Raw genomic sequence first — 20,297 nt, 5'->3', positions numbered from 1 at the left:
CAGCATCCCCAAATTTGTGCTGAAAGTTCTTTTCGTAGCTCAGCTCTAATTCTACAAATCTAAAAACGTTAAAAGCGGTGATGTTACCAAGACACATCTTTCCAGGATCAGAAATATAGGCCTCAGGGTTTGTAATGCTCACCTCTACTACCAGGCAAGCGTTATAATGCCTGAATTTTCCTCCAACCTGAATCTGAATTGAATGTCCCAAGCCCCTAATTTTGGGTAAATATTTCAGCTCATTTTCAAATTAATCTAACTCAAGCTGGAGAAGGGGGGGGGGGCACTCATTCTTCACTAGCCAAAAAAAAATCAAGAAATTCTGTTTTTCTTTAAAAAAGCAGTAAACATTGGCTCTGATCCTGAAAGCATTTAAGACGTTTAAACATAAATGAAATTGATTAAGGATGTGCTTAAAGTACTCCTTATATATAAATATCCAATGTATTCTGTGTTATTCGATACACTATTTGTAATTGCTATATTATAACAGGACAAGAAAATAGTGATAAATGCAAAAATCTGTCCTCATAATCCTTGACACTCCCTTCTAAGCACCCCTGATGCTGAAATAAAGGGCATTCTGTCTCTAACTAAAAGGTTTCTTCCAACTCCTTCATTCTTTCCCAAATGAAACCTGAAGTGTGAACTGAAGCCCAGCTACATATTTATATCTGCTAAACAATGAGCTGAAAATAAAGCAATTTAAGCCACTGCTCAATACTTGGCTAGCCAATGATCTACTGAAGAGGAAGCTACATTTCCATTTCAATATAGGGTGACTCAATGAACTGGTTCGCCAGGCTTCAAAAAGGAAAAAGCAGGGGAAGTCACCCTCCCTGCTCTCAAAGCCTCTGCGGTACATTTCTCATGGACCTACAGTTCTGTTTTGAATTACAGGCAGCTCCATACAGGAGCTGGCATTAGCAGCTCCTTCTGTTAACTTGCAGGAAGTGATAAAGACAAGGAGCTGGGGACCTCTGCTAAGCTCTCTGCATAAACAGAAGGCCTGCAACACCAGACAACAGAGAGGAGCTCAGAACCTTTTATCTGACACCCTGCTGGAGGGGATTTTAAAAAATAAATATTGAAAAACGGAGTAGCTTTGAACTTCTTTAGTCAACAGACCTTACAGGCCTCCTGCAGTGCTACAATAAAGATGCTTCAAGAAACCAATGTAACACTTAATAAAATTTCATAATGCCACCACTGCTTTTTGTTATGCAAGGCCTCCTAGAAGGGTGATTGCTATGCAGGAATGAGATCATGCATTAAGAGAGCTTTTTTTCTCTCCATATAAGCAAGCGTAGCACCCCTGCTTTGGTTCTTTTCTCCCCCACCTGTAGGAACTCTAAGGAGACTGCTGAGCTCAAGTCAAAGCACCATATTTAGCATAGCCCAGGCACTCAACATCCTAGCTTCATGTCCCGTTTCTCCATATTTACAAAGAAAGAAATGAAAGAAAAGAAAACAGAAAGAAAAAGGCTTACTATGATTAGCCAACCATAGCTCAGTGGACGGCTCTTCCTTTCACATATTTGCAAGATCTGCATTCATGTATCTGGGCCTCTTTGAAATATAAGTATACCAAAGGCATCAGCACACTGAGCGGTACTGTCACAGCTTATCGGTGCTTAATGTACGATTGGCTGAATATGACAGCCAGCATCCTCCCGCCTCAAATCTCTCTGGCTTAGAGGGGACAGATTTTGGTTTTGAGAGGACTTCTCCCTTGGTGGCAAGTTATGACAGGCACTGCACCAGCTGCAAGCACATTGTATCGGACGTTGCTTGCCTTTCAAAACTGCTCTCATCTACTTACTACAACCCCCTTTCCGCCCAAGTGTACAAGAGTGCTATGTGCAAGGGGTTGTGAAAGATCTCTTATGACTAGTGATGTTGCCCAAATCTATAATTTCCTGTTTTGGACTAGGAATGTGTCCAATTCATAATGCTGTGCTTTACTCTGAACCAATTACCTTCATAATTCTTTTCCATCTCAAATCATAATCTATGCTGGTGTGTTCCTCCCTCCCTACTGCCTTGGCACCTGGAATACTAGGGACCTTGGGATATGTCCCTGGGAACCCCAGGGAACCCGAGTCCTTCATATGGACGCTAGACATTCTGGGGGGAAATGGGTCCCCAAGATCACTGTCATGCTCAGCCCCACATGGACCCTGCCATGTTTGCAGTTTGCATATCACTGCTTATGACCTTTCATGAAGGGCCACAGCTGAGCTCTTGTGCCATGTGGGAGCTTTTTCCGAATTACAGCAGGCTAAGCAAAGTTAAGCCTTGGGTTCTGCTATGCCATTTTCCAATTTTGTTTTGTATTGCAATAATTCCACTGAATATAGATGCTTGAATGAAACTTGGAGCTTACGTTTGGGCCATAATTCTACCTCTCAGGTTCAAACACCAGCTAGTTAGCAACAACCACTGTTTCTCTGGAGAAGTTTCTATGGCTTGTGTGATTTTATAAGCACTGACTCCAACAACACTGGGAAGCCTTCACTTCTACAGGTAAGTCTTCATAGGACTTCTTGAACTCAGAGGACAAGGGCAGCGTCATATCCCTGGGCCAGTGTGGGTGCTGGATCTGCACCCTGTATTCTCCTGGTGTATGTAGGTGATTCCAGTGGCACAGGGGCATTCAAGGTCTGGGACATGGGGGCTTCCTCCGCTCTTTCATCCTGAGTTGTCTGGCTTATCTCCAGATTGGTGAGGGGTTCAAACTCCGGGGATATGACACCATTCCCTCATGAATTCCTCTAACCCATTTTAAAGTGACCCAAACTAATTTGATGTTGATTATTTGTTGTTTGAAGAATCTGAAGATGTGATGACCCAGGCTCCAGCTTACAGTTATATGTGACATTTAGTAGTCATGCAGCAAGACTGTGCTTTGGCAGTAGGACACCCCCTCTCATATTACATTGCTTTTGTTTGTTTTCTCCTCCTCTCAAAAGATTCTTTAAAATCTGTCTCTGGTAACAAGATCAAATTGCCTTCCCTGTCAGATCTGTCCTAAGAAGTGAAGACAGCAATGGCAAATCTCTATTTCATTCCAGAGGAAAGCACTTCAGATGTGAATAATGAAAACACAAGACAACATTGGTGCTATTGTGCGCACCCTAGCAAAATTAGATTGCTTTCCTACAGAAGCCACTGTCAGTTTTATTGCAAACAGTGCATATATTACAGGTTGAAAAATTGCCCCTCTGCAGGACTTCCCTATTGGATGAAATATTAACCTGCTAACTTCCAGCCTGTTGATTTGTAGCATCTGCTGAGAGTTTGGAAGAGTCTTTGCCTCTTGATTTTGGAAATCTGCTCAGCCTCAACAACTCCATTGTAAGTTGCTCTCTTCAAGTCACTGGGCCTGTCAACACAGATAATCAGGGGCATGGGGAGAGCTGGAGGGAAGGCAGGATCCTACCTTCCTGCTCCCAGACGAGAGCCTGTTCATGGCTCAGCCACTCGCACATCCACATAGGAATATAGGAAGCTGCCAGATATTGAGTCAGACCATTGGTCTATCTAGCTCAGTATTGTCTTCACAGACTGGCAGCGGCTTCTCCAAGGTTGCAGGTAGGAATCTCTCTCAGCCCTATCTTGGAGAAGCCAGGGAGGGAACTTGAAACCTTCTGCTCTTCCCAGAGTGGCTCCATCCCCTAAGGGGAATATCTTACAGTGCTCACACATCAAGTCTTCCATTCATATACAACCAGGGAGGACCCTGCTTAGCTAAGGGGACAAGTCATGCTTGCTACCACAAGACCAGCTCTCCTGGTGCGAGCGATCTCTAAAGCTCAGAGTGGGAAGGGGGAAACCAAGCTTGGCCCTCTAGTATCCAACAATTTATGGTGCGAGCAGCAGAGAGGCAGCCATAAGAACAGCCTTGCTGGGTCAAGCCCAAAGCCCATCTAGTCCAGCATCCTGTTTCACACAGTGGCCCACCAGATACCACTGGGAGCCTACAGGCAGGAGTTGAGGGCATGCCCTCTCTCCTGCTGTTACTCCCCTGCAACTGGTACTCAGCAGCATCCTGCCTGTGAGTCTGGAGGTGTCCCTGTAGCCCTCTGACTAGTAGCCATTGATAGACCTCTCCTCCATGAAGTTATCCAAGCCCCTCTTAAAGCCATCCAGGTTGTTGGCTGTCACCACATCTTGTGGCAGAGAATCCCACAAGTTGATTATGTGTTGTATGAAAAAGTACTTCTGTTTCTTGGTCCTAGATTTCCCGGCAATCAATTTCATGGGATGACCCCTGGTTCTAGTCTTATGTGAGAGGGAGAAGAATTTCTTTCTATCTACTTTCTCCACACCATGCATGATTTTATAGACCTCTATCATGTCTCCCCGCAGTCGTCTTTTCCCCCTCAGTACAGCAACAGTGCTTCTCTCCCTGGCCTCACAAGCCTCTGAACAGTATGGTAAGCAGGGACATCAGCCACCCAGAAGGAGCGATTTAAAAGCAGCAGTGGTTTAGACACCCGGAAGACAAGGTAGGATGGGCTCGGTTTTCCCTCCCACCTCACTTTTAGCTTGGGTAGCAGATATGGGCTACCCAGGCTTGGAGTTGCTGGGTTGGGGACAGTGCTCCCTCTAAGGCGTGTGCATTCTCACATTCTTTCTTAAATGTCAGTTCCATTAACTTTAAGTCCCGCTCAGGTTGAATCAGGAAGACCCTGCTCTGAATGCATGTGTGTACACACTGCTTTGATACTGCTGCCCAGAACAAAACTCTGTCTGCACACAAATGAAAAAAATTAGAGAGAACACTGGTTGGGAGGACTCCCCTGCCCCAGATGACCAGAGATTCCTGGGTTAACCCTCTCCTGTGCAGGAGTCTCTCGTCGTGCGGACCATCTTATCGAGACCGTTGCAATTATTTCCTAACACTGCCTCTCTGCATCCCCAAATCACTTTCTACAATTCCATTGCTTTTCAGCAGCCCTCCTCCAACTTACACATGACTAAAATTCAGGAGCGTGCACACCTCCCAAAGCTGGGTAGGATGCTTGTCCTACCCAGTTAACGGTCAAGAGAACAGCCTCATTGAGTAAATATGAGCTGAAAGTTCTCCACGCAACACCTTTGGCTTAAATCTGAGAAAGAGGCTTGGAGGGCAAGAGGTATCTCAAAGCCACTCGCCAGCACACCTTCTGGAGGCTGACAACCACCATCTTTTGTATCCCAAATTGCCATGTTTTCTATCTGACAGCCCCTCACCACTTGGCATCATTTGAGAGGGATTTCTGGGTTTTAAAACAATAGCTGCCTGCCCTGGGCAAAGCACCACTGCCACCAGTAAGTTTAGCTGACCTCCCCCCACTGCCACAGTGACTGAAATGAAACCCCCAACTTTTCCAGATGCCAGCCAGTAGGAAGGAAAAATTAGGGAGAGCATTTCGGGTCAACACTTTTGTGGCCTATGAGATGCTCGACAACCATCCTATTCTTACAGTTCTGGGCAGGTAACAAATACAGGAGGTTTACTGAGCCCCTGATAGGCCACCACACATAGCAGAAGAGCACTGCTGAGCTTGATGAGCCGTAAGTTCCACAGACCTGCTTTGTCATCCCCCCTTACCAAAGTACAGAACAAGATTTTTGGCTTGAGGAGAGGTCTCTCCCACTAGTTCCACAGTTTCCTGCTGCAGCATTGCCTTCATTAATATATTTGATTGACCTTCTTACTGCCGTCCATCTCTCCTATGCTCCTCCCCACAGATCTCTCTCCAAGGTCCACTTTACCTTTTATTCCTGCAGTCCAATTGCTGCCAGGCATGTGAACAGCATGGTGTTCATGGTTAGCCATTTGTGTGAATCTATGATCATGCATTCCAGGTCAATTCTATCATCAAGAAAACCCCATCAATTTTAGTGCAAGCCTATGTTTATTACTGTATTTACCTGAATCCAAGACAATTGGTGTTTTAATTGTTTATGAGCTGTTTACTGGCTGCTTTCCTTCAGCCCGCCAGCAGCCGTTCCCCTTCGGCCTGCTGTTGGCCGCTCCCCCTCGGCTCACCGGCCAGCCACTTCTCCTCGGGCCACCGGCTGACCTGGCAACAGCCACCTCCTCAACCCATGCCCTCTTCTCGAGCTACTGGCCAGCCCGGCAACATCTGGCTCCTCAACCCGGGCCCGCCGCGCCTCCTCCCTCCTGAGGCTGGTGGGGCTTTGCCCGCCAACCGGGCTTCTCCTGAGGCCAGCGGGGCTTCTCTCCCCCTCCCGGCCAGGCCGCTTCTCCCTCCTCCCTGCCAGGCTGCTTCTCCCCTCACCGCCACCGCTCCGCCTCCTAAGCCGGCCAGTGGTCTTCTCTAGGCGGCGGGGCTTTGCCTGCCATCCGGCTCTCTTCCTCCCTGCCAGCCAGCCATTTTTGGGTGGCCGTGCCGCCACCACATTTCCACCTAAGCCCGTTGTCTGTCCCGGCACAGAGCAGCAGCTCCGCCATCACCTTTTCATTAGTCATGGCTGCAGCGGGGACAGGGCTTGCCAAACATCCCCATGCATCTCCACATGCCTACGCAGTTCTCTCCTCAGCCGACCGTAAGAGGATTAAATATATAGATGTGTTTTCATTGTTTAATTGTATATGTGTTTTAATTGTTTTATGTTAACCGCCCAGAGACGAAAGTTTGGGGATTATATAAGTTTGATAAATAATAATAAATAATGATAAATATAATAAGAACATAAGGAGAGCCCTGTTGGATCAGGCCCAGGACCTATTTAGTCCACCATTCTTTGATATTAGAAATTAGGGGATCATCTTAAATCCAGGGTCTTCTTCCTTTAGTTAAATACATGTACAATCTGGACTTAATCCACATTTTTAAGAGGGTTGTCTTAAATACAGAGTTGTATTTTATTCAGGTAAATACAGTATTATGTTTATTACAATTTTATTTAAGGATACACTACCCTGCTATGTTAAATCAATGGTAGAGAGGGAACTGTTGGACAACACAGAGGGAGAAATGGTACAAACTTGCCGTTGGAGTTTCACTAGACACATGCGGTTGTATCCAAATGAGTTCTACTCATGCAATGGACCTGCCCACTACCCCTTCTCCTCCATGTACCCCCTAAAAATCCATTTGGCGGGTTGAGGGACCATCCAAAACAGAATGGAAGCTCCAGGCAGGAAATTGGCAGAAATCAGTATACAAACTCTACAATTAATGCTACTAACCCATGAGCTCAGCCACGTTCGAAGTGTGCACCAGCTGCAAATCGGTTGTCAACTTTGCTAGGAAATACATACTCCACTAGAGGCATTCTTTTCCTACAGGGCCTCTTTTCAGAATTAATGCTGTTGGTTGAGCTGACCTTAAAATTAGAAGCACATGAAATCCGCAAGTCCCAGGCTGCTGTTTTGCAGTGCCTTTATGCTAATAACAACTGAAAGTTAGTGCTCCCCATGCTGAATTAAATAAATGAGGTCCAAAGTGCTGCCTACCTACAAGCTCTGCATTGTTCTCAATCAGATAATATTGCTCAGCCTTTCGTATCAAAGCAGCTGTGACAGCTTGAATTTTAAGCAGAATCCCCAACTCCCTTCCTGAAAGGAAGAAGATGCCCAGTTTGATGGCAGAAAGGGGAAATATGCCATCTAGGAAGGTTTAACTAATCCACACCTATGGGAAGAGTTAAATAATTGCCATTTGGGGGAGCCATGTATACCTTGCACTAGTCAAAGCTATCAAATTCTGCACCAAGAAAAACAAACCAAGAGCACATTCTCCAGCTTGAATAAACAAGAAGCTAATTTGCATGTGTTCCGTGAATTTGCATACTTCTGTTTCTACCTGGACCTTGATCATCACTTGGCAGGGGCCATAAGAGACTGCTGTACAAACATCTGTGTATCTTATATAGCATCTTTGTGATGGATTGTAATGGTTGCAAGCTGCTTCAAGAGCCAGTCTTGGCTGAAAAACAGGGTATATATATTTAAAATAAAGAAATAAAACATTGCCATGGGAAAAGGAGACACACAAGAGCTTTGACTTCTGAGATCTCACCTGCATTACAATCACAGACACATTATTGCTCATAGTCAAAGGCTACCACAATCCATAAATAAATAGATGACCACATCCAATATATACCTAAATAAACAAACACAGAAGAGTTTTGTGGCACCTTGTAGACAAACATTTCACAGCATGAACTTTCATAGACTACTCTCTACTTCATCAGATGCATCAAGTGTAATCCTCAGTAGGCAAGTATATGGGCACAGAGGGAGAAAATTAAACCAGAGGTATTAAATGGCAGTAAAAAACAGGAGGCCTAGTCTTATGATGAGCTGAAAAATAGACATGATAAGCATGGTGATAATTCACAGTAAGATAAGGCAAGAGAAATAAAGGCTTGTGCTTCTCCTGCCATTTGACAAAGGGGGTGGGGGGCGGTGAGCACACACACAGGTGTGTGTATAAGGTGTGTATCAGTTTCCTGAGGCTGTGACTGTTTATCACTGCACCTTGCCGTGACTTACTGCACTGCAGCAGCTTTCAAGTCTCCAGGTGATTTGATGACTGCCCTGTAAGCCCCTTATTGCAGACAGGAAGCGTATAGCCTTATTCAGACATCATGTTGATCAGTGTACAGTGTACACAGGTACAGATCTGTACAGAGATAACAATGATCCACATGTCATGTTGAACTACAGCAGTACACTTCCTATCAGTACCATGCTCTTGAGGGAGGCTTGTATCTAGGTAAAACATGTACAAGTATACAGATATCTGTACACTTGTACAACATAATGTCTGAATAGGGCTAATAAGAGGCTTCCTGTCTGAAGCAGACTTTGACTCCATTTCAAGGTCTCTGCTGCTGATGTATCTGTTTGCTGCTGATGTATTTGCTTGCCTGTTTGATCTGTCTGGTCGGTTTAACCTCTGCCATGTTTCAATGTTTGAGCCTTGGCTTGTCCCTTAATTCCTGACTGCCTCCTCTGTTTGACCTCTGGTGTGTTCCTGACCTCTGGCTATTGGGTTTTGGTCTCTGCATCCTGATGGGTTGCCTGGCTCTCCTGGTCCTGGCTTCTGGCCTTGCAGCCCATAGTGCCCACTGTCCATGGTGTGGCCCTGAGTGTGTGTGTGTTGAGTGACACACACAACTGTGTGTGTGTTGAGTGACAGAGCGGGGGTATATAAACATGTGTGTTTGTGTGTAATCTACTACTGAGAATTGCACTTCATACAGCTGATGAAGTGGGCTGTACTTCATAAAAACCTATGCTGAAATACATATGTTCATCTCCAAGGTACCACAAGGCACTCTTTTTGCAGCTACAGACTAAAACAGCTACCTCTTTATAAACAAACATATGCTACAACACTGATTTCCAATTTCCCCAGGCTCTGTCTACATATTTTCAAAATTCCATTGGCAGAACAAGGGCTAGAAAACTGATTCTGTTTCCAAAGAAAGCTTTGAAGATTTATTAATCATTTTTGGGAATATCATTTGGACCACAGGGCGCCACATCTATAATAAGGTTTCACCACCTACTGTTGATATTCATTTGTAAGCCCTGGGTGAGCAATGTCAAGGCCATTTATAAAAAATAATATGATGCTTTAGGAAGCTGGGTCCCTTAGAATTAGGTGTTGTGGACGAATTAGTGAACTGATGAGCAGTTAGTTGAATTTGGAAGAGGGTTCCTCACTGTGCTTAGCAATAGGGATTGCTGAAGTTAGTTCTATCTTGGATCTCTATGAAACCCTAATTAAAAAGTGGCAGGTATTAATCATGAGGAGCACATCTAAGTCACTGCAGAACAGATGCAGATCCAAAGGTTGGTTTGATTATGAATGTTGCACAGCAAAGAGGGAGTTAATTGACATTTTTATTCAACACAGGCGGAATCCTTCTCTTAAGTCTAACCAGATTTTAAAGGATGCAAAAAGATAGAATAAATCACTGCTTGGCAAGAAAAAGAAGACGACTCTGGAGCAATCCTGGCAACAGCTGATAGAAGTGGCCAGACTTAAAAACTCTTCTTTATTCTGGTGAATTATTGCAGGTTGCTCCAGTAAGGACTTGATGCCCCTGACTTTCTGCATTCCAGCTAATGTATCAGAGGCACATTTTAATGCACTTTTTGGTAGTGCCTATCATCCTACCCCTGAATCAGAGCTCTCACTTGAAAGTACTCAGAACTGACCCCCAATATCAATTGCAGAGGCCAAACAACTTATTGATCAAATCCCAGTTGACAAGTGTTGGCAGCCTTTATACCCATATAAGCAACTCAGCCCACATACCAGAAGACTGGGGTCTGGCCCTATCTTCATAAAGGGTAATAGAAATGTTCGATCTAATTACAGACCCATAAGCCTAATTAATATTATTAACAAAATGTATGCTAGGCTATTAAATCAGAAACTCAGGAACAGGTTGGAGCAAGAGCAATTCCTGGAAGACGAGCAGGAAGGTTTCAGACCAGGGTGTTCTAGGATTGACCATTGTCTGGTCATACAACATTTACTTGAGAAATACACAAGCTCGTCCAAATCTACCTTATTTGCTGCATGCATAGACTTTAAAGTTGCATTTGATTCAACTTCTAGAGTACGCCTCCAGGCTCTGTAGCACCTCGATTGATAAGATGCTTTTGCTGCTGCTGATCAAACTGTATGACAACATGAGTCTTAGAGTGAGATGCAACTGGCAGAACCAATTATCTAGGCCTATTAGGATATCTAGGGGGGTCAAATGGGTGCATTCAGGCCCCTTTGTTGATTAATATCTATGTTAGCTCTTTAAACAAGTACCTGCAGGGTTTAGATAGTTGGCAGACAGGCGGCTTCCTGTTCTTTTATATGGAGATGTGCAGTCATTTTGTCCCAGTCACAAGTGGGGATGAGAAGAGCTCTTAAGGCCTTAGCCCTCTATTGCGAGGAAGGGCAATCGGACATTAATTATCAGAAAACTAAGATCTTGGCCTTCTCCAATAGGAGAAAAATATATATAAATGGAGGATTGACAATCCAGGGATGTGCGGACCAGTCCAGAGGTTCAGTTCGGGATCGAACTGAAACACACACACACCCCTGGTTCCGTCCAGACCGGAACCAAGCCTCTGAACACATTCGCAAATTAAAATAAATTTAAAGTACCTTTAGCCCCTTTGGGGGGCTTCCTCTATGCCACGGGGTGTGTGTGTGCGAGGGTTGCCTTTCCCCCCACCGGCCTCTGAAGTTACCGCCATGGCCCGGGAAATTGATCATTTTGGGCCTGTTCGGGCCTCTGTAGTGCATGGTGGTGGCCATTTTGGCCACCGCAGCACATGCACAAATACCCCTGTGAGCCCTGGCATGACCCAGGGCTTTGCAGAGGTCATTTGTGCATGCTTGGTGGCCATTTTGGACAAAACAAAATGGCCACCGTGCATGCGTAAATGACCTCTGCGAGGCCCTGGGTCATGCCAGGGCTCGCAGGGGTCATTTATGCATGTGAAGCAGTGGCCAAAATGGCCACCAGCACACACTACAGAGTTTCCTGGGCCACAGTGGTGACTTCAGAGGCCAGCAGGGGGAAGGGGAACCCTCGCTTAGCCCCACTGGCATACAGGAAGCCCCCCGAAGGGGCTAAAGGTACTTTAAATTTATTTTTAAATTTTTTTAAAAAATTTGTGAATGTGTCTAGACATGGACCAGACCGGTGGGGGGGGGGAGTCAAGGGGGCCGGACCGGACTTGACTGGTCTGGTTCGGACTTGAACCAAACCAGGCCAGCCGGTTCCATGCACACCCCAATGACAATCCAGATACAGAAAGAGCAGGTTACATTTTTTAAGTATTTGGGGGTTGTATTTCAGGATTCTGGGAGGAAGAGAGCCCAAATTAGATATGCTGCTGCTCAGGCACAGAGAAGTGCGTCAGCAACTCTCAACTTCCACAGGCGGCAAGGAGGGATGTTCATTCCAGCTACCATCAACATTTTCAAGGCGAAGTCAATGGCTCAAATGTTATATGGGGCACAGCTGGGACCTTATGTTGACTATTCTCTCCTGGAGCGGGTACAAGCCAGGTTCTTAAGAACATTATTTCTGACCCCCAAATGTATTTCTAATGCCACTCTGAGATTGGAAGTGGGAGTTATCTCGATAGAGGGCAGAGCTTGGTATCTAATACTAATAAACTGGGCAAAAATCAACTTAATGACCTCTGGTCTCCTTCCCTTGTTATTACTGAATAGGCACTTCTTGAGTTGGTGGGAGAACTGTGTTAGGAAACTCCATACCTACGGTCTTTCACCTAAGGCAATCCTCTCTGTGGGATTGGTCAGGGCCAAAGAACTTATTAAACGAAGGATCTGGGATACCGAGTTTCAGAATGACCTGTCAAGGACATCTAGATCATTTGTTCCACCTGCTCAATGGTAAGATGAGAACTCGCCCAGCAGATTATCTATTCCTCCTCACCTTCCCTAAGCATAGATGGGCCTTCTCAAAGGCCTGTATGAATGCCCTCTCCTCGGAACTACTGGCCAGCAGATATAGCAGAATTCCAACTGAGCAGAGGCATTGCCCCTGTAACTTTGAGGAGATAGAGTCAGTTGCACATGTGCTCCTGCAGTGTGTCTTTTATATAGGTCTTAAAGATAAAGTATGCCATTAAGTTGGTGTCGACTCCTGGCGATCACAGAGCCCTGTGGTTTTTCTTTGGTAGAATACAGGAGGGGTTTACCATAGCCATCTCCCGCGAAGTATGAGATGATGCCTTTCAGCATCTTCCTATATCGCTGCTGCCCGATATAGGTGTTTAACATAAACTGGGAAACATACCATCGGGGATTCAAATCGGCAACCTCTGGCTTGCTAGTCATTTCCCTGCTGCGAAGGTTAATTGTTTTACATAATCTGCCAAGACAATCAGATGAATTCTATGTCAAATATTTGTTAACAGATGTGAATCCGTCTATCACACACCCAGTTGTGAAATTCTGTTTTGCAATACATGTTTGACATGCTGTGCTCGCTAACCATTAGATCCAATGTACAGATATGTTATCAATATAGCTATTGTATGTTTGAATTTTACATTTGTTTTAGATGTTTTGATATTGGTCAAAGACTGTAATAAAGACTGACTGACAATAAGGTTTCATCACAGGAGAATGAAGGGGATAAGCTGTTCTGTGGCCTTTCTTTTACATCTGAGGAGGTCCGTCTCCAGTTACCGCCAACTCGTCTGATGGCTACACAGAGACGGGCCTTCTCGGTCACTGCCCCGAGATTGTGGAATGTGCTCCCTACTAAGATACAATCCTCCCCATCTCTGGCAATTTTAAAAAAAAAACATCTGAAAATCCATCTTTTCAACCAAGCTTTCTCAGCCTTTTAAAATTTGTTGGTTTTAATTTTGTGATTGATTTTAAATTGTTGAATTGTTTTAACTTTTTATATGTGTTTGAATTGTTTAATTGTTAACCACCCAGAGACTAAAGTTTGGGCAGTGTATAAATGTGATTAATTAATTAATCTTGACGGAGACTTCTGTGTAATTCAAAATTCTGTACAACTACAGAAACTGACAAAATAAAAATAAATCATACTAACCATTTTAGTATATCCAAAAGGGGCCACAAATACTGCCCTGGCACAAACTGACTTTTCTACAAGGCTAGCATCCAATATGCTAGCTATTCCTACAACATGCACTTTTACTCTGACTAGAGCTGTAGAGATTTTCTCTAATTGTTTTATTTTATTTTTTGCTCAAGGTAGGATGAAACCTGAGGCTAGGCTGCTGTTCAGGTATGATCTCTGATTAACCTACCCTTCATTTTGAATTTGAAACACATGTTCATGCTAGATGATTCCATTCTCTTCTCTCTGAATCTGCAACCCCCAAGTCTGCAAGAGTAGCATGCCTTATCTCCAGTACGTCAGAGCAACCTTGACTCCCACCCTCTTCCAAAACACATTATCTAGAAATGCCTGGAAGAAAGCCAAAATCAATGAAGGTAGGGAAACTCACAATAAGAGCATCCTTTTTTTCTTTTTCTTCTAATCCTTGGATCAACTAATTATTGCCAAATTCTTTTCTGCTACTGAGAATATAGTTTTCTGTTTCCACTGACAGAGTAACACCGACCTCTTGTGGAAGAAGTTCATTACTGCAAGGATGACTGTTTCAAGTGGGGTGGGGAAAGGGGGAGTTTGAAAACATATGCCATGAAATACCATCCATCATATATGGGACATAATGACCTGAGGCAGGCAAAAGCAAAAAGCTTCAAATAAGCAGATTTGATCATTTGTGGGGGAAATATGTAACAGTACCCATGGCCCTTTCTTTTACAAGAATAATAATATCATCACAGAAATCTAATTAAATTACATTTCTTTGCACTGAGCTCAGCTGCAAAGGGCAGCAGGCATAGAGGGCTGTATCATACTGTATACTACCATTGTATTCATTTTATGTTTGAGTATTTTATGTTTGAGTATTAAACCACAATTCTAGTTAAATGCTTGGGTTAATAAATGTGTCTTTAAAGGCTTTTAAAAAGCTGCCAGAGATGACGAGTTTCTTATTTCAGCAGGGAGCGCATTTCAAAGTCGGGGGGGGGCAGAGAAGGCCCGTCCCAGAGTGGCCACCAGATGAGCTGCCAGTGACAAGGAGAAAACTAACGGGGATTTTAAAGGGCTCCTTTTCTTGGGTGTCTGAGAGGCCTCCAAGCTTGCGCTCTTGCTCTCTCTCCCCTCCTCTCTCTCTCTCTCTCTCTCTCTCTCTCTCTCTCTCTCTCTCACACACACACACACACACACACACACACACACACACACACACACACAGAGACCACCTAATCTGAGATATTGATAGTATTTGAGCTATTTTTGGTCACTATCACATACGAAGACAAGAAAAATGCAATGCTGCCCTCTTCAGGAAAATCACAGAACTCCAACAAGGCTATCCTGATTGATGTCTTCCAGCTGTTGTAGTCTTCAATTCCATTTCCAACTCAGAGGAGGCTGACATCCAGACAAATATTTACAATGTAAACAGAGCAACAGCTGAATCTCCAGCTATTGAAATTATACATTATCCATCTCTACAGGATTTGGGCCATCGCTGAACTGTCTTACCAGGTAGGGTAGAGAAGGGCAGGTCATGCAAACAGAGGAAGCATCCAAGTCCTCAATGGGAGTCCCAAGTTACACAGGCCTGGATTCAAATCCTTATTGCTGGTCCTCTGTCCTAGCACTTGCAGAAAACCTCCTACATGTCACAAAGGAGCCTGAGAAAATGTCTTTCAGGGGTACACCTGGGGAAATCAGAGGCAGCACAAGAAAGACACTTGAGCTGTCTCCAGCTTTCTGCCGTGAAAGAAGTATGGTGGTACTGTTGGCTCAATGGATCCCCTACTGGACTCTAGGCTTTGACAAGACAGCCCACCGTGCTGACTGCCCTAGGCACTTACGCAAGCAGCGCATGTAACTGTAACAGAGAGTTTAAAAAGAAGGTGGCACAATCGGTGGTGTCCATTACATCCCCGAGCCTCACAATCCCACCCAGGAACCTGGGAAGGTGACCCACAGATAGGCTTAGCTGCAGAGCTGGAATCTGGAGCAGAATTACTATGAGATAAACAGTGGCAACATGTGGGAGTCAGGAGCACAGAAGCCTGAAGGCTAGGAAACACCGTGGACACACACGGTGAACAAAGAAAGCCCACAGGCCCCCGCTTATATTTAAAAGAGACAGCATGTGTCAGGAGGAGAGTGTCTTCATAAGTGTTCCTTTCCCTTCATCAAGGCCCCTTTTATTCCCCAAAAGGCTCTTGTCACAAATAAAAAATGTCTGTATTCACTGCTGACTCGGCATTAGCAGGAAGGTTTCATCCAAGGCCAAAAACAAAAACACTTCAGAGCTGTTTGAGCAAGCCAACTGGGCTGAGTCATCTGAGGTCCACAGAATCTTTGCATGATGACATTTAATACGGCAAATTGAGGCAAATGTAGAGCCAAACACTAAATGGTCAACCCCAGCTGATAGCAGGACACCACAGTCTCAAGCTGAGGTTTTTGTAGGCCTGCTACCTGAGATCTCTTGGACTGGAGATGCCAGGAATTGCACCTTGGACCTCTCTGCATGCGAAACATGTGTGCCACCACTGAGGTCCATCCTTTTCACATGAATATTCCCATTCTGCAGATGTAGAACTGAGAGAAACTGCAAGCAACATGCCTGTGGCAACCCAGTGAGTCCAAGACTGTGTAAAGATTTGAACTCAAGTCCAATACTTTATTTAGACAACAATCAGATTCTATGCTCCGCAAGTTATTTATCACACTTCCAAAAACTTCACTTGACACTATCAGATCTTGGTATTCTTGCATACCACTTTTAAAGCTACTATCCTTTCTTTCCCCCACTTGCAAAGAACAAGGAGGAAAGAAGCATTAATCATTTGCAGGGAATGCACCAAAGGGCATGACAAACTCACCAGGCTGTTCATTTTCGATGAGGAGGAGCCAGCCCTTTGCTTTCGCAAACTGTTCATGTCTTCTGGGTTTCCATCCTTTGGTTTTAAGATCATCCGGCTGCTTCCAGCAGTGCCTTCTGAGGACGATCTCAGCCGTTTTTCTATGAACCTTCCTTCTCGATATGGGCTAAAACTACTGGCAAGATTTACTGTGAAGAGAGACAAACACCCATGCAATCATCAACCATGTTGCAAAAGCTATTCACAAACATTTGAACATAGGGAGCTGCTTTATAATTTTAATTGTAAACCAGCCTGAGCCATTTTGGAAGGGTGGTATAAAAATCAAATCAAATCAAATCAATACATAAATAATGAATTGGTCCATTGAGGTCAGCATTGTCTATAAAGAATGGCTGCAGCTCTCCAGGAGTCCTGACAGGGGTCTTTCCCAGTCCTACTTGGAGATCTCAGGAATTTAACCAGTGGTCTCCTGCATGAAAGGCATGACCTGTCATGAAACCATGGCTCTTCCCCTCCTTATTTTTCAGCAGAGAGTCACAATGCTCTTAAGTAGGGAAAGCTATGGCAAGTGGAATCACGATATGCAGCTACAGCAGTGCTTTCAGACAAAACCATGGGGATATTTGAACTGAAGCTGATGGAAGATGCCCAGAAAGGTGGGTGGGGGAGAAGTTTGGGAGGAAATAATGTGCTAAAGTGAAGTTAACTTAAGAAAACCTGGGTCCCAAATGTCTGGAACAAACAGAATTCTCAACTTGATCAAGAGTAAAGCCAACCAGTAGTGACCGATATGGACAGGATGGGGGTGGTGGTTAATGAGGGTGCGGCTCGTTCCCCCTCTCCTATCCCCGCCTTGGTTGCCACACTCTGCCTTGTCTCACCTTCTGCAAGGCTATTCACCACACTAGGGAACCGCCCTCCGTACCAGCCTCTACCGAGGCCATTTTGTCCTTTTAGATTCAAAATATGCTTACCCATATCAGTGGGTTATAATAATCTTTTTTTAAAACAGGGAAAATCAATTATGATTTATAATTTTATTAAAAATACTTATACCCCCACCTTCCAATTTAGCAAGCGTTCAAGGCGGCTCATAACATTCTTTAAAACAATACCAACAAAATCAGAACTCAACCATATAAAAGGGATGGCAAATTATATTAAGAGAATCAATTAAAACCATTGAGACTGATAGGCCAAATCACTACCATGAAGTGATGCTTCCTTCCAATTTATCTGTCGTAATTCTCAATTAAAAGTGTCCGAAATGCTCACCTGCCACCCATTACACTGTGTTGTAACTCAAAAACAACTATAGGAAATCTATGTTAATATTCAATGATTGAGCTTCTCATGTTTGTATCTTGATTTAAACAGTGCCATTGGGATCAGGGGGTGGTTGCATGGAATTATCTTTCAGTGGTATTCTCCCCGAAATATAAATTCATCCTGGTATAAACTCATCCTTATCTCCATTTAAATGTAATAAATAAAATAATAAATAATTAATAATTAAGTGTAATAAATAAAATAATAAATGTGTTTCGGAATGGAGGAGTTGATAGCAGCATCTCTCATATCATTAATAATGTCTCAGGATATTAACAAACTGAAGAACTCTCCAAACTGTATTATAATTTGGCAGTGTGCGGTACTAAATTTTTGTGATATCTGATTTTCACTTCAAAAGTTGTTATTTGCAAGGGGGCGTGGAATGGCTGACATGACGTGCAGCACTACATAGCTGTAATGCTGCAGTCTGGGGGCTGTTGTGGACTTCAGCGCAAGCCCCAACACTGTTCTGAAGCAGCAGACGCGGAAGTAGGGTTTCCTCAGGCTTCCCTATTTGTGACAATGGGGAAACCTGCAGAAACGCTTCCTCCACATCTGCTGCTGCAGAACAGTGTTGGGGCTTGCTCAGAAGTCTGCAGCGTCCCCACCGAGCAGCACTGCAGAGCCATAATGTCGCCCAGTATTCACGTTAAATTGCCTACCTTGTAAACTTTTGTAGCTTTTCTTCATGTCTGTACAAAGTCATTATTCCCCTGATATGTTGCTGACAGCTGAGACAAGCGGGGTGAGGGAGGGGGACACAGGAGGGAATGAAGGAACACACTCCCTCACATGGGTATGTGCACCCCGATGTGCACCCCACTGAAAGGAATTCATTGCGGATTGGAATGAAATGTGCATTTTGATGCATATTCAGGTGTGCACCCAAATGTGAATGCAGAGTTTGTTCCTCACCGTCACTTGATTTTCAGTAGCAAGTAATAGGCTGGGTTCCTAAGCTAGGGTTTCTCAAACTTGGGTCCCCAGATGCTACTGGACCACAACTTCCATCTCCCCCAGCTACAAAGGCCATTGTGGCAGGGAATGGTGGGATGTGTAGTCCAACATCATCTAGGGACCCATGTTTGACAACCCCTGGCCTGTAGATGCATTTCCTGTTCTTCCCAGCACCTTCCCCCTTGCAAAGAATTTCGCACCCTTGTGTTGCAAGTGGGAATTTCACTCTGCCTGACACCATTTCAGCTTAGGGGTAATTCGGAGTAATTGCTTTATTCACATTAAGTATTCTTCACTTGAATTAACATTTCATAAGCACCAGACTAGATGAAGACCGAACATTCAAGAAAACCACATAGTAGTCTGAATATTGTGGTGCTTGTGTTAATGTTAAAGTGGTTTTCTTCTGCTACTATGCTGGAGCCACGGAGAGTAGGGAGTGTGGTTGAGGAGTGTGTGCTGGCTTACCAATGCACTCCTGTTGTTGCTGTAACTATATACAGCGTAAACAAATGCCTGAAGGGGACACATATTGCATTTAAATATTTGTGTATGGCATTGACCGAGCCTCGTTCATACTAGAGTTGAGAATATTAAACATCCCTTTATGCACTGCTGCTGAATAATAACCAAACTAGCACTCCTGGTAGGAGATAAACTCACTCACTCCCTCTCTCATACACACACACACACACACACACACAAACACACACACACACCCTTAGAACGCATATGGGAAACCCAAGGTTATTTTATTCATTCATTCATTCTTGTTTGATTTGTACACCGCCCCGAACGTCCGTCTCCGGGTGGTTTACAGCAACATAAACAATTTAAAACCACAAATCTAGTTTAAAAGCTTGGGTGAATAAATGTGTTTTTAAAGACTTTTAAAAAATTGTCAGAGATGGGGAGGCTCTTATTTCAACAGGGAGCACATTCCAGAGTCTTGAGGCAGCAACTGAGAAGGCCCATCCCTGCATAGCCACCAAGTAAACTGGTGGCAACTGCAGACAAACCTCTCCGGATGATCTCAAAGAGCAATGGGGCTCATAGTGAAGAAGACGTTCTCTTAGATACCTTGGGCCTAAGCTGTTTAAGGCTGTTATAGGTTATAACTGGAACCTTCTATTTTGCTTGGAATCTTATTGGCAACCAGTGGAGATCTTTTAAGATATGAATGATACGGTCTCTCCAAGATGACCCAGAGACCAATCTGGCTGCCACATTCTGTACCAACTACAGTTTCTGGACTAGGCACAAAGGCAGTTTCACATAGGGAGCATTGCAGTAGTACAGTCTGGAGGTTACCAGCATATGTATTACTGTACAGAGGTCGTTTATCTAGAGAAACGGACACAGTCGGCGAATCAGCCAAAGTTGATTGAAAGGACCTCTGGCCAGTGAATTAGCCTTTGATACGTTGGCGGTGGGCTGATAGCAGTTAGAGAGCATTATCAGAATACTTGAAAGACAATACACAGTAACTGTCCTCCTTAGATACCATGGGCTGAA

The 20,297-nt window shown here is 44.2% G+C and overlaps 1 protein-coding gene across 4 annotated transcripts in view; it reads right to left on the bottom strand.

The window, feature by feature from the left end:
* Positions 1-20,297, bottom strand: part of CCSER1 (coiled-coil serine rich protein 1) — a 1,155,632-nt gene that overhangs the window by 950,680 nt on the left and 184,655 nt on the right. For all 4 annotated transcript variants that reach the window (XM_053252659.1, XM_053252661.1, XM_053252660.1 and 1 more), the window contains one exon: positions 16,491-16,678. In XM_053252659.1, the coding sequence (XP_053108634.1) occupies positions 16,491-16,678 (188 nt within the window). The remainder of the gene's footprint in view (positions 1-16,490; positions 16,679-20,297) is intronic.

Source organism: Hemicordylus capensis, chromosome 5, assembly GCF_027244095.1.
Source record: "Hemicordylus capensis ecotype Gifberg chromosome 5, rHemCap1.1.pri, whole genome shotgun sequence".
NCBI classification, from domain to species: Eukaryota; Metazoa; Chordata; class Lepidosauria; order Squamata; family Cordylidae; genus Hemicordylus; species Hemicordylus capensis.
The sequence above is the reverse complement of the archived record's forward strand: the minus strand, read 5'-3'. Positions and strand labels throughout refer to the sequence as shown.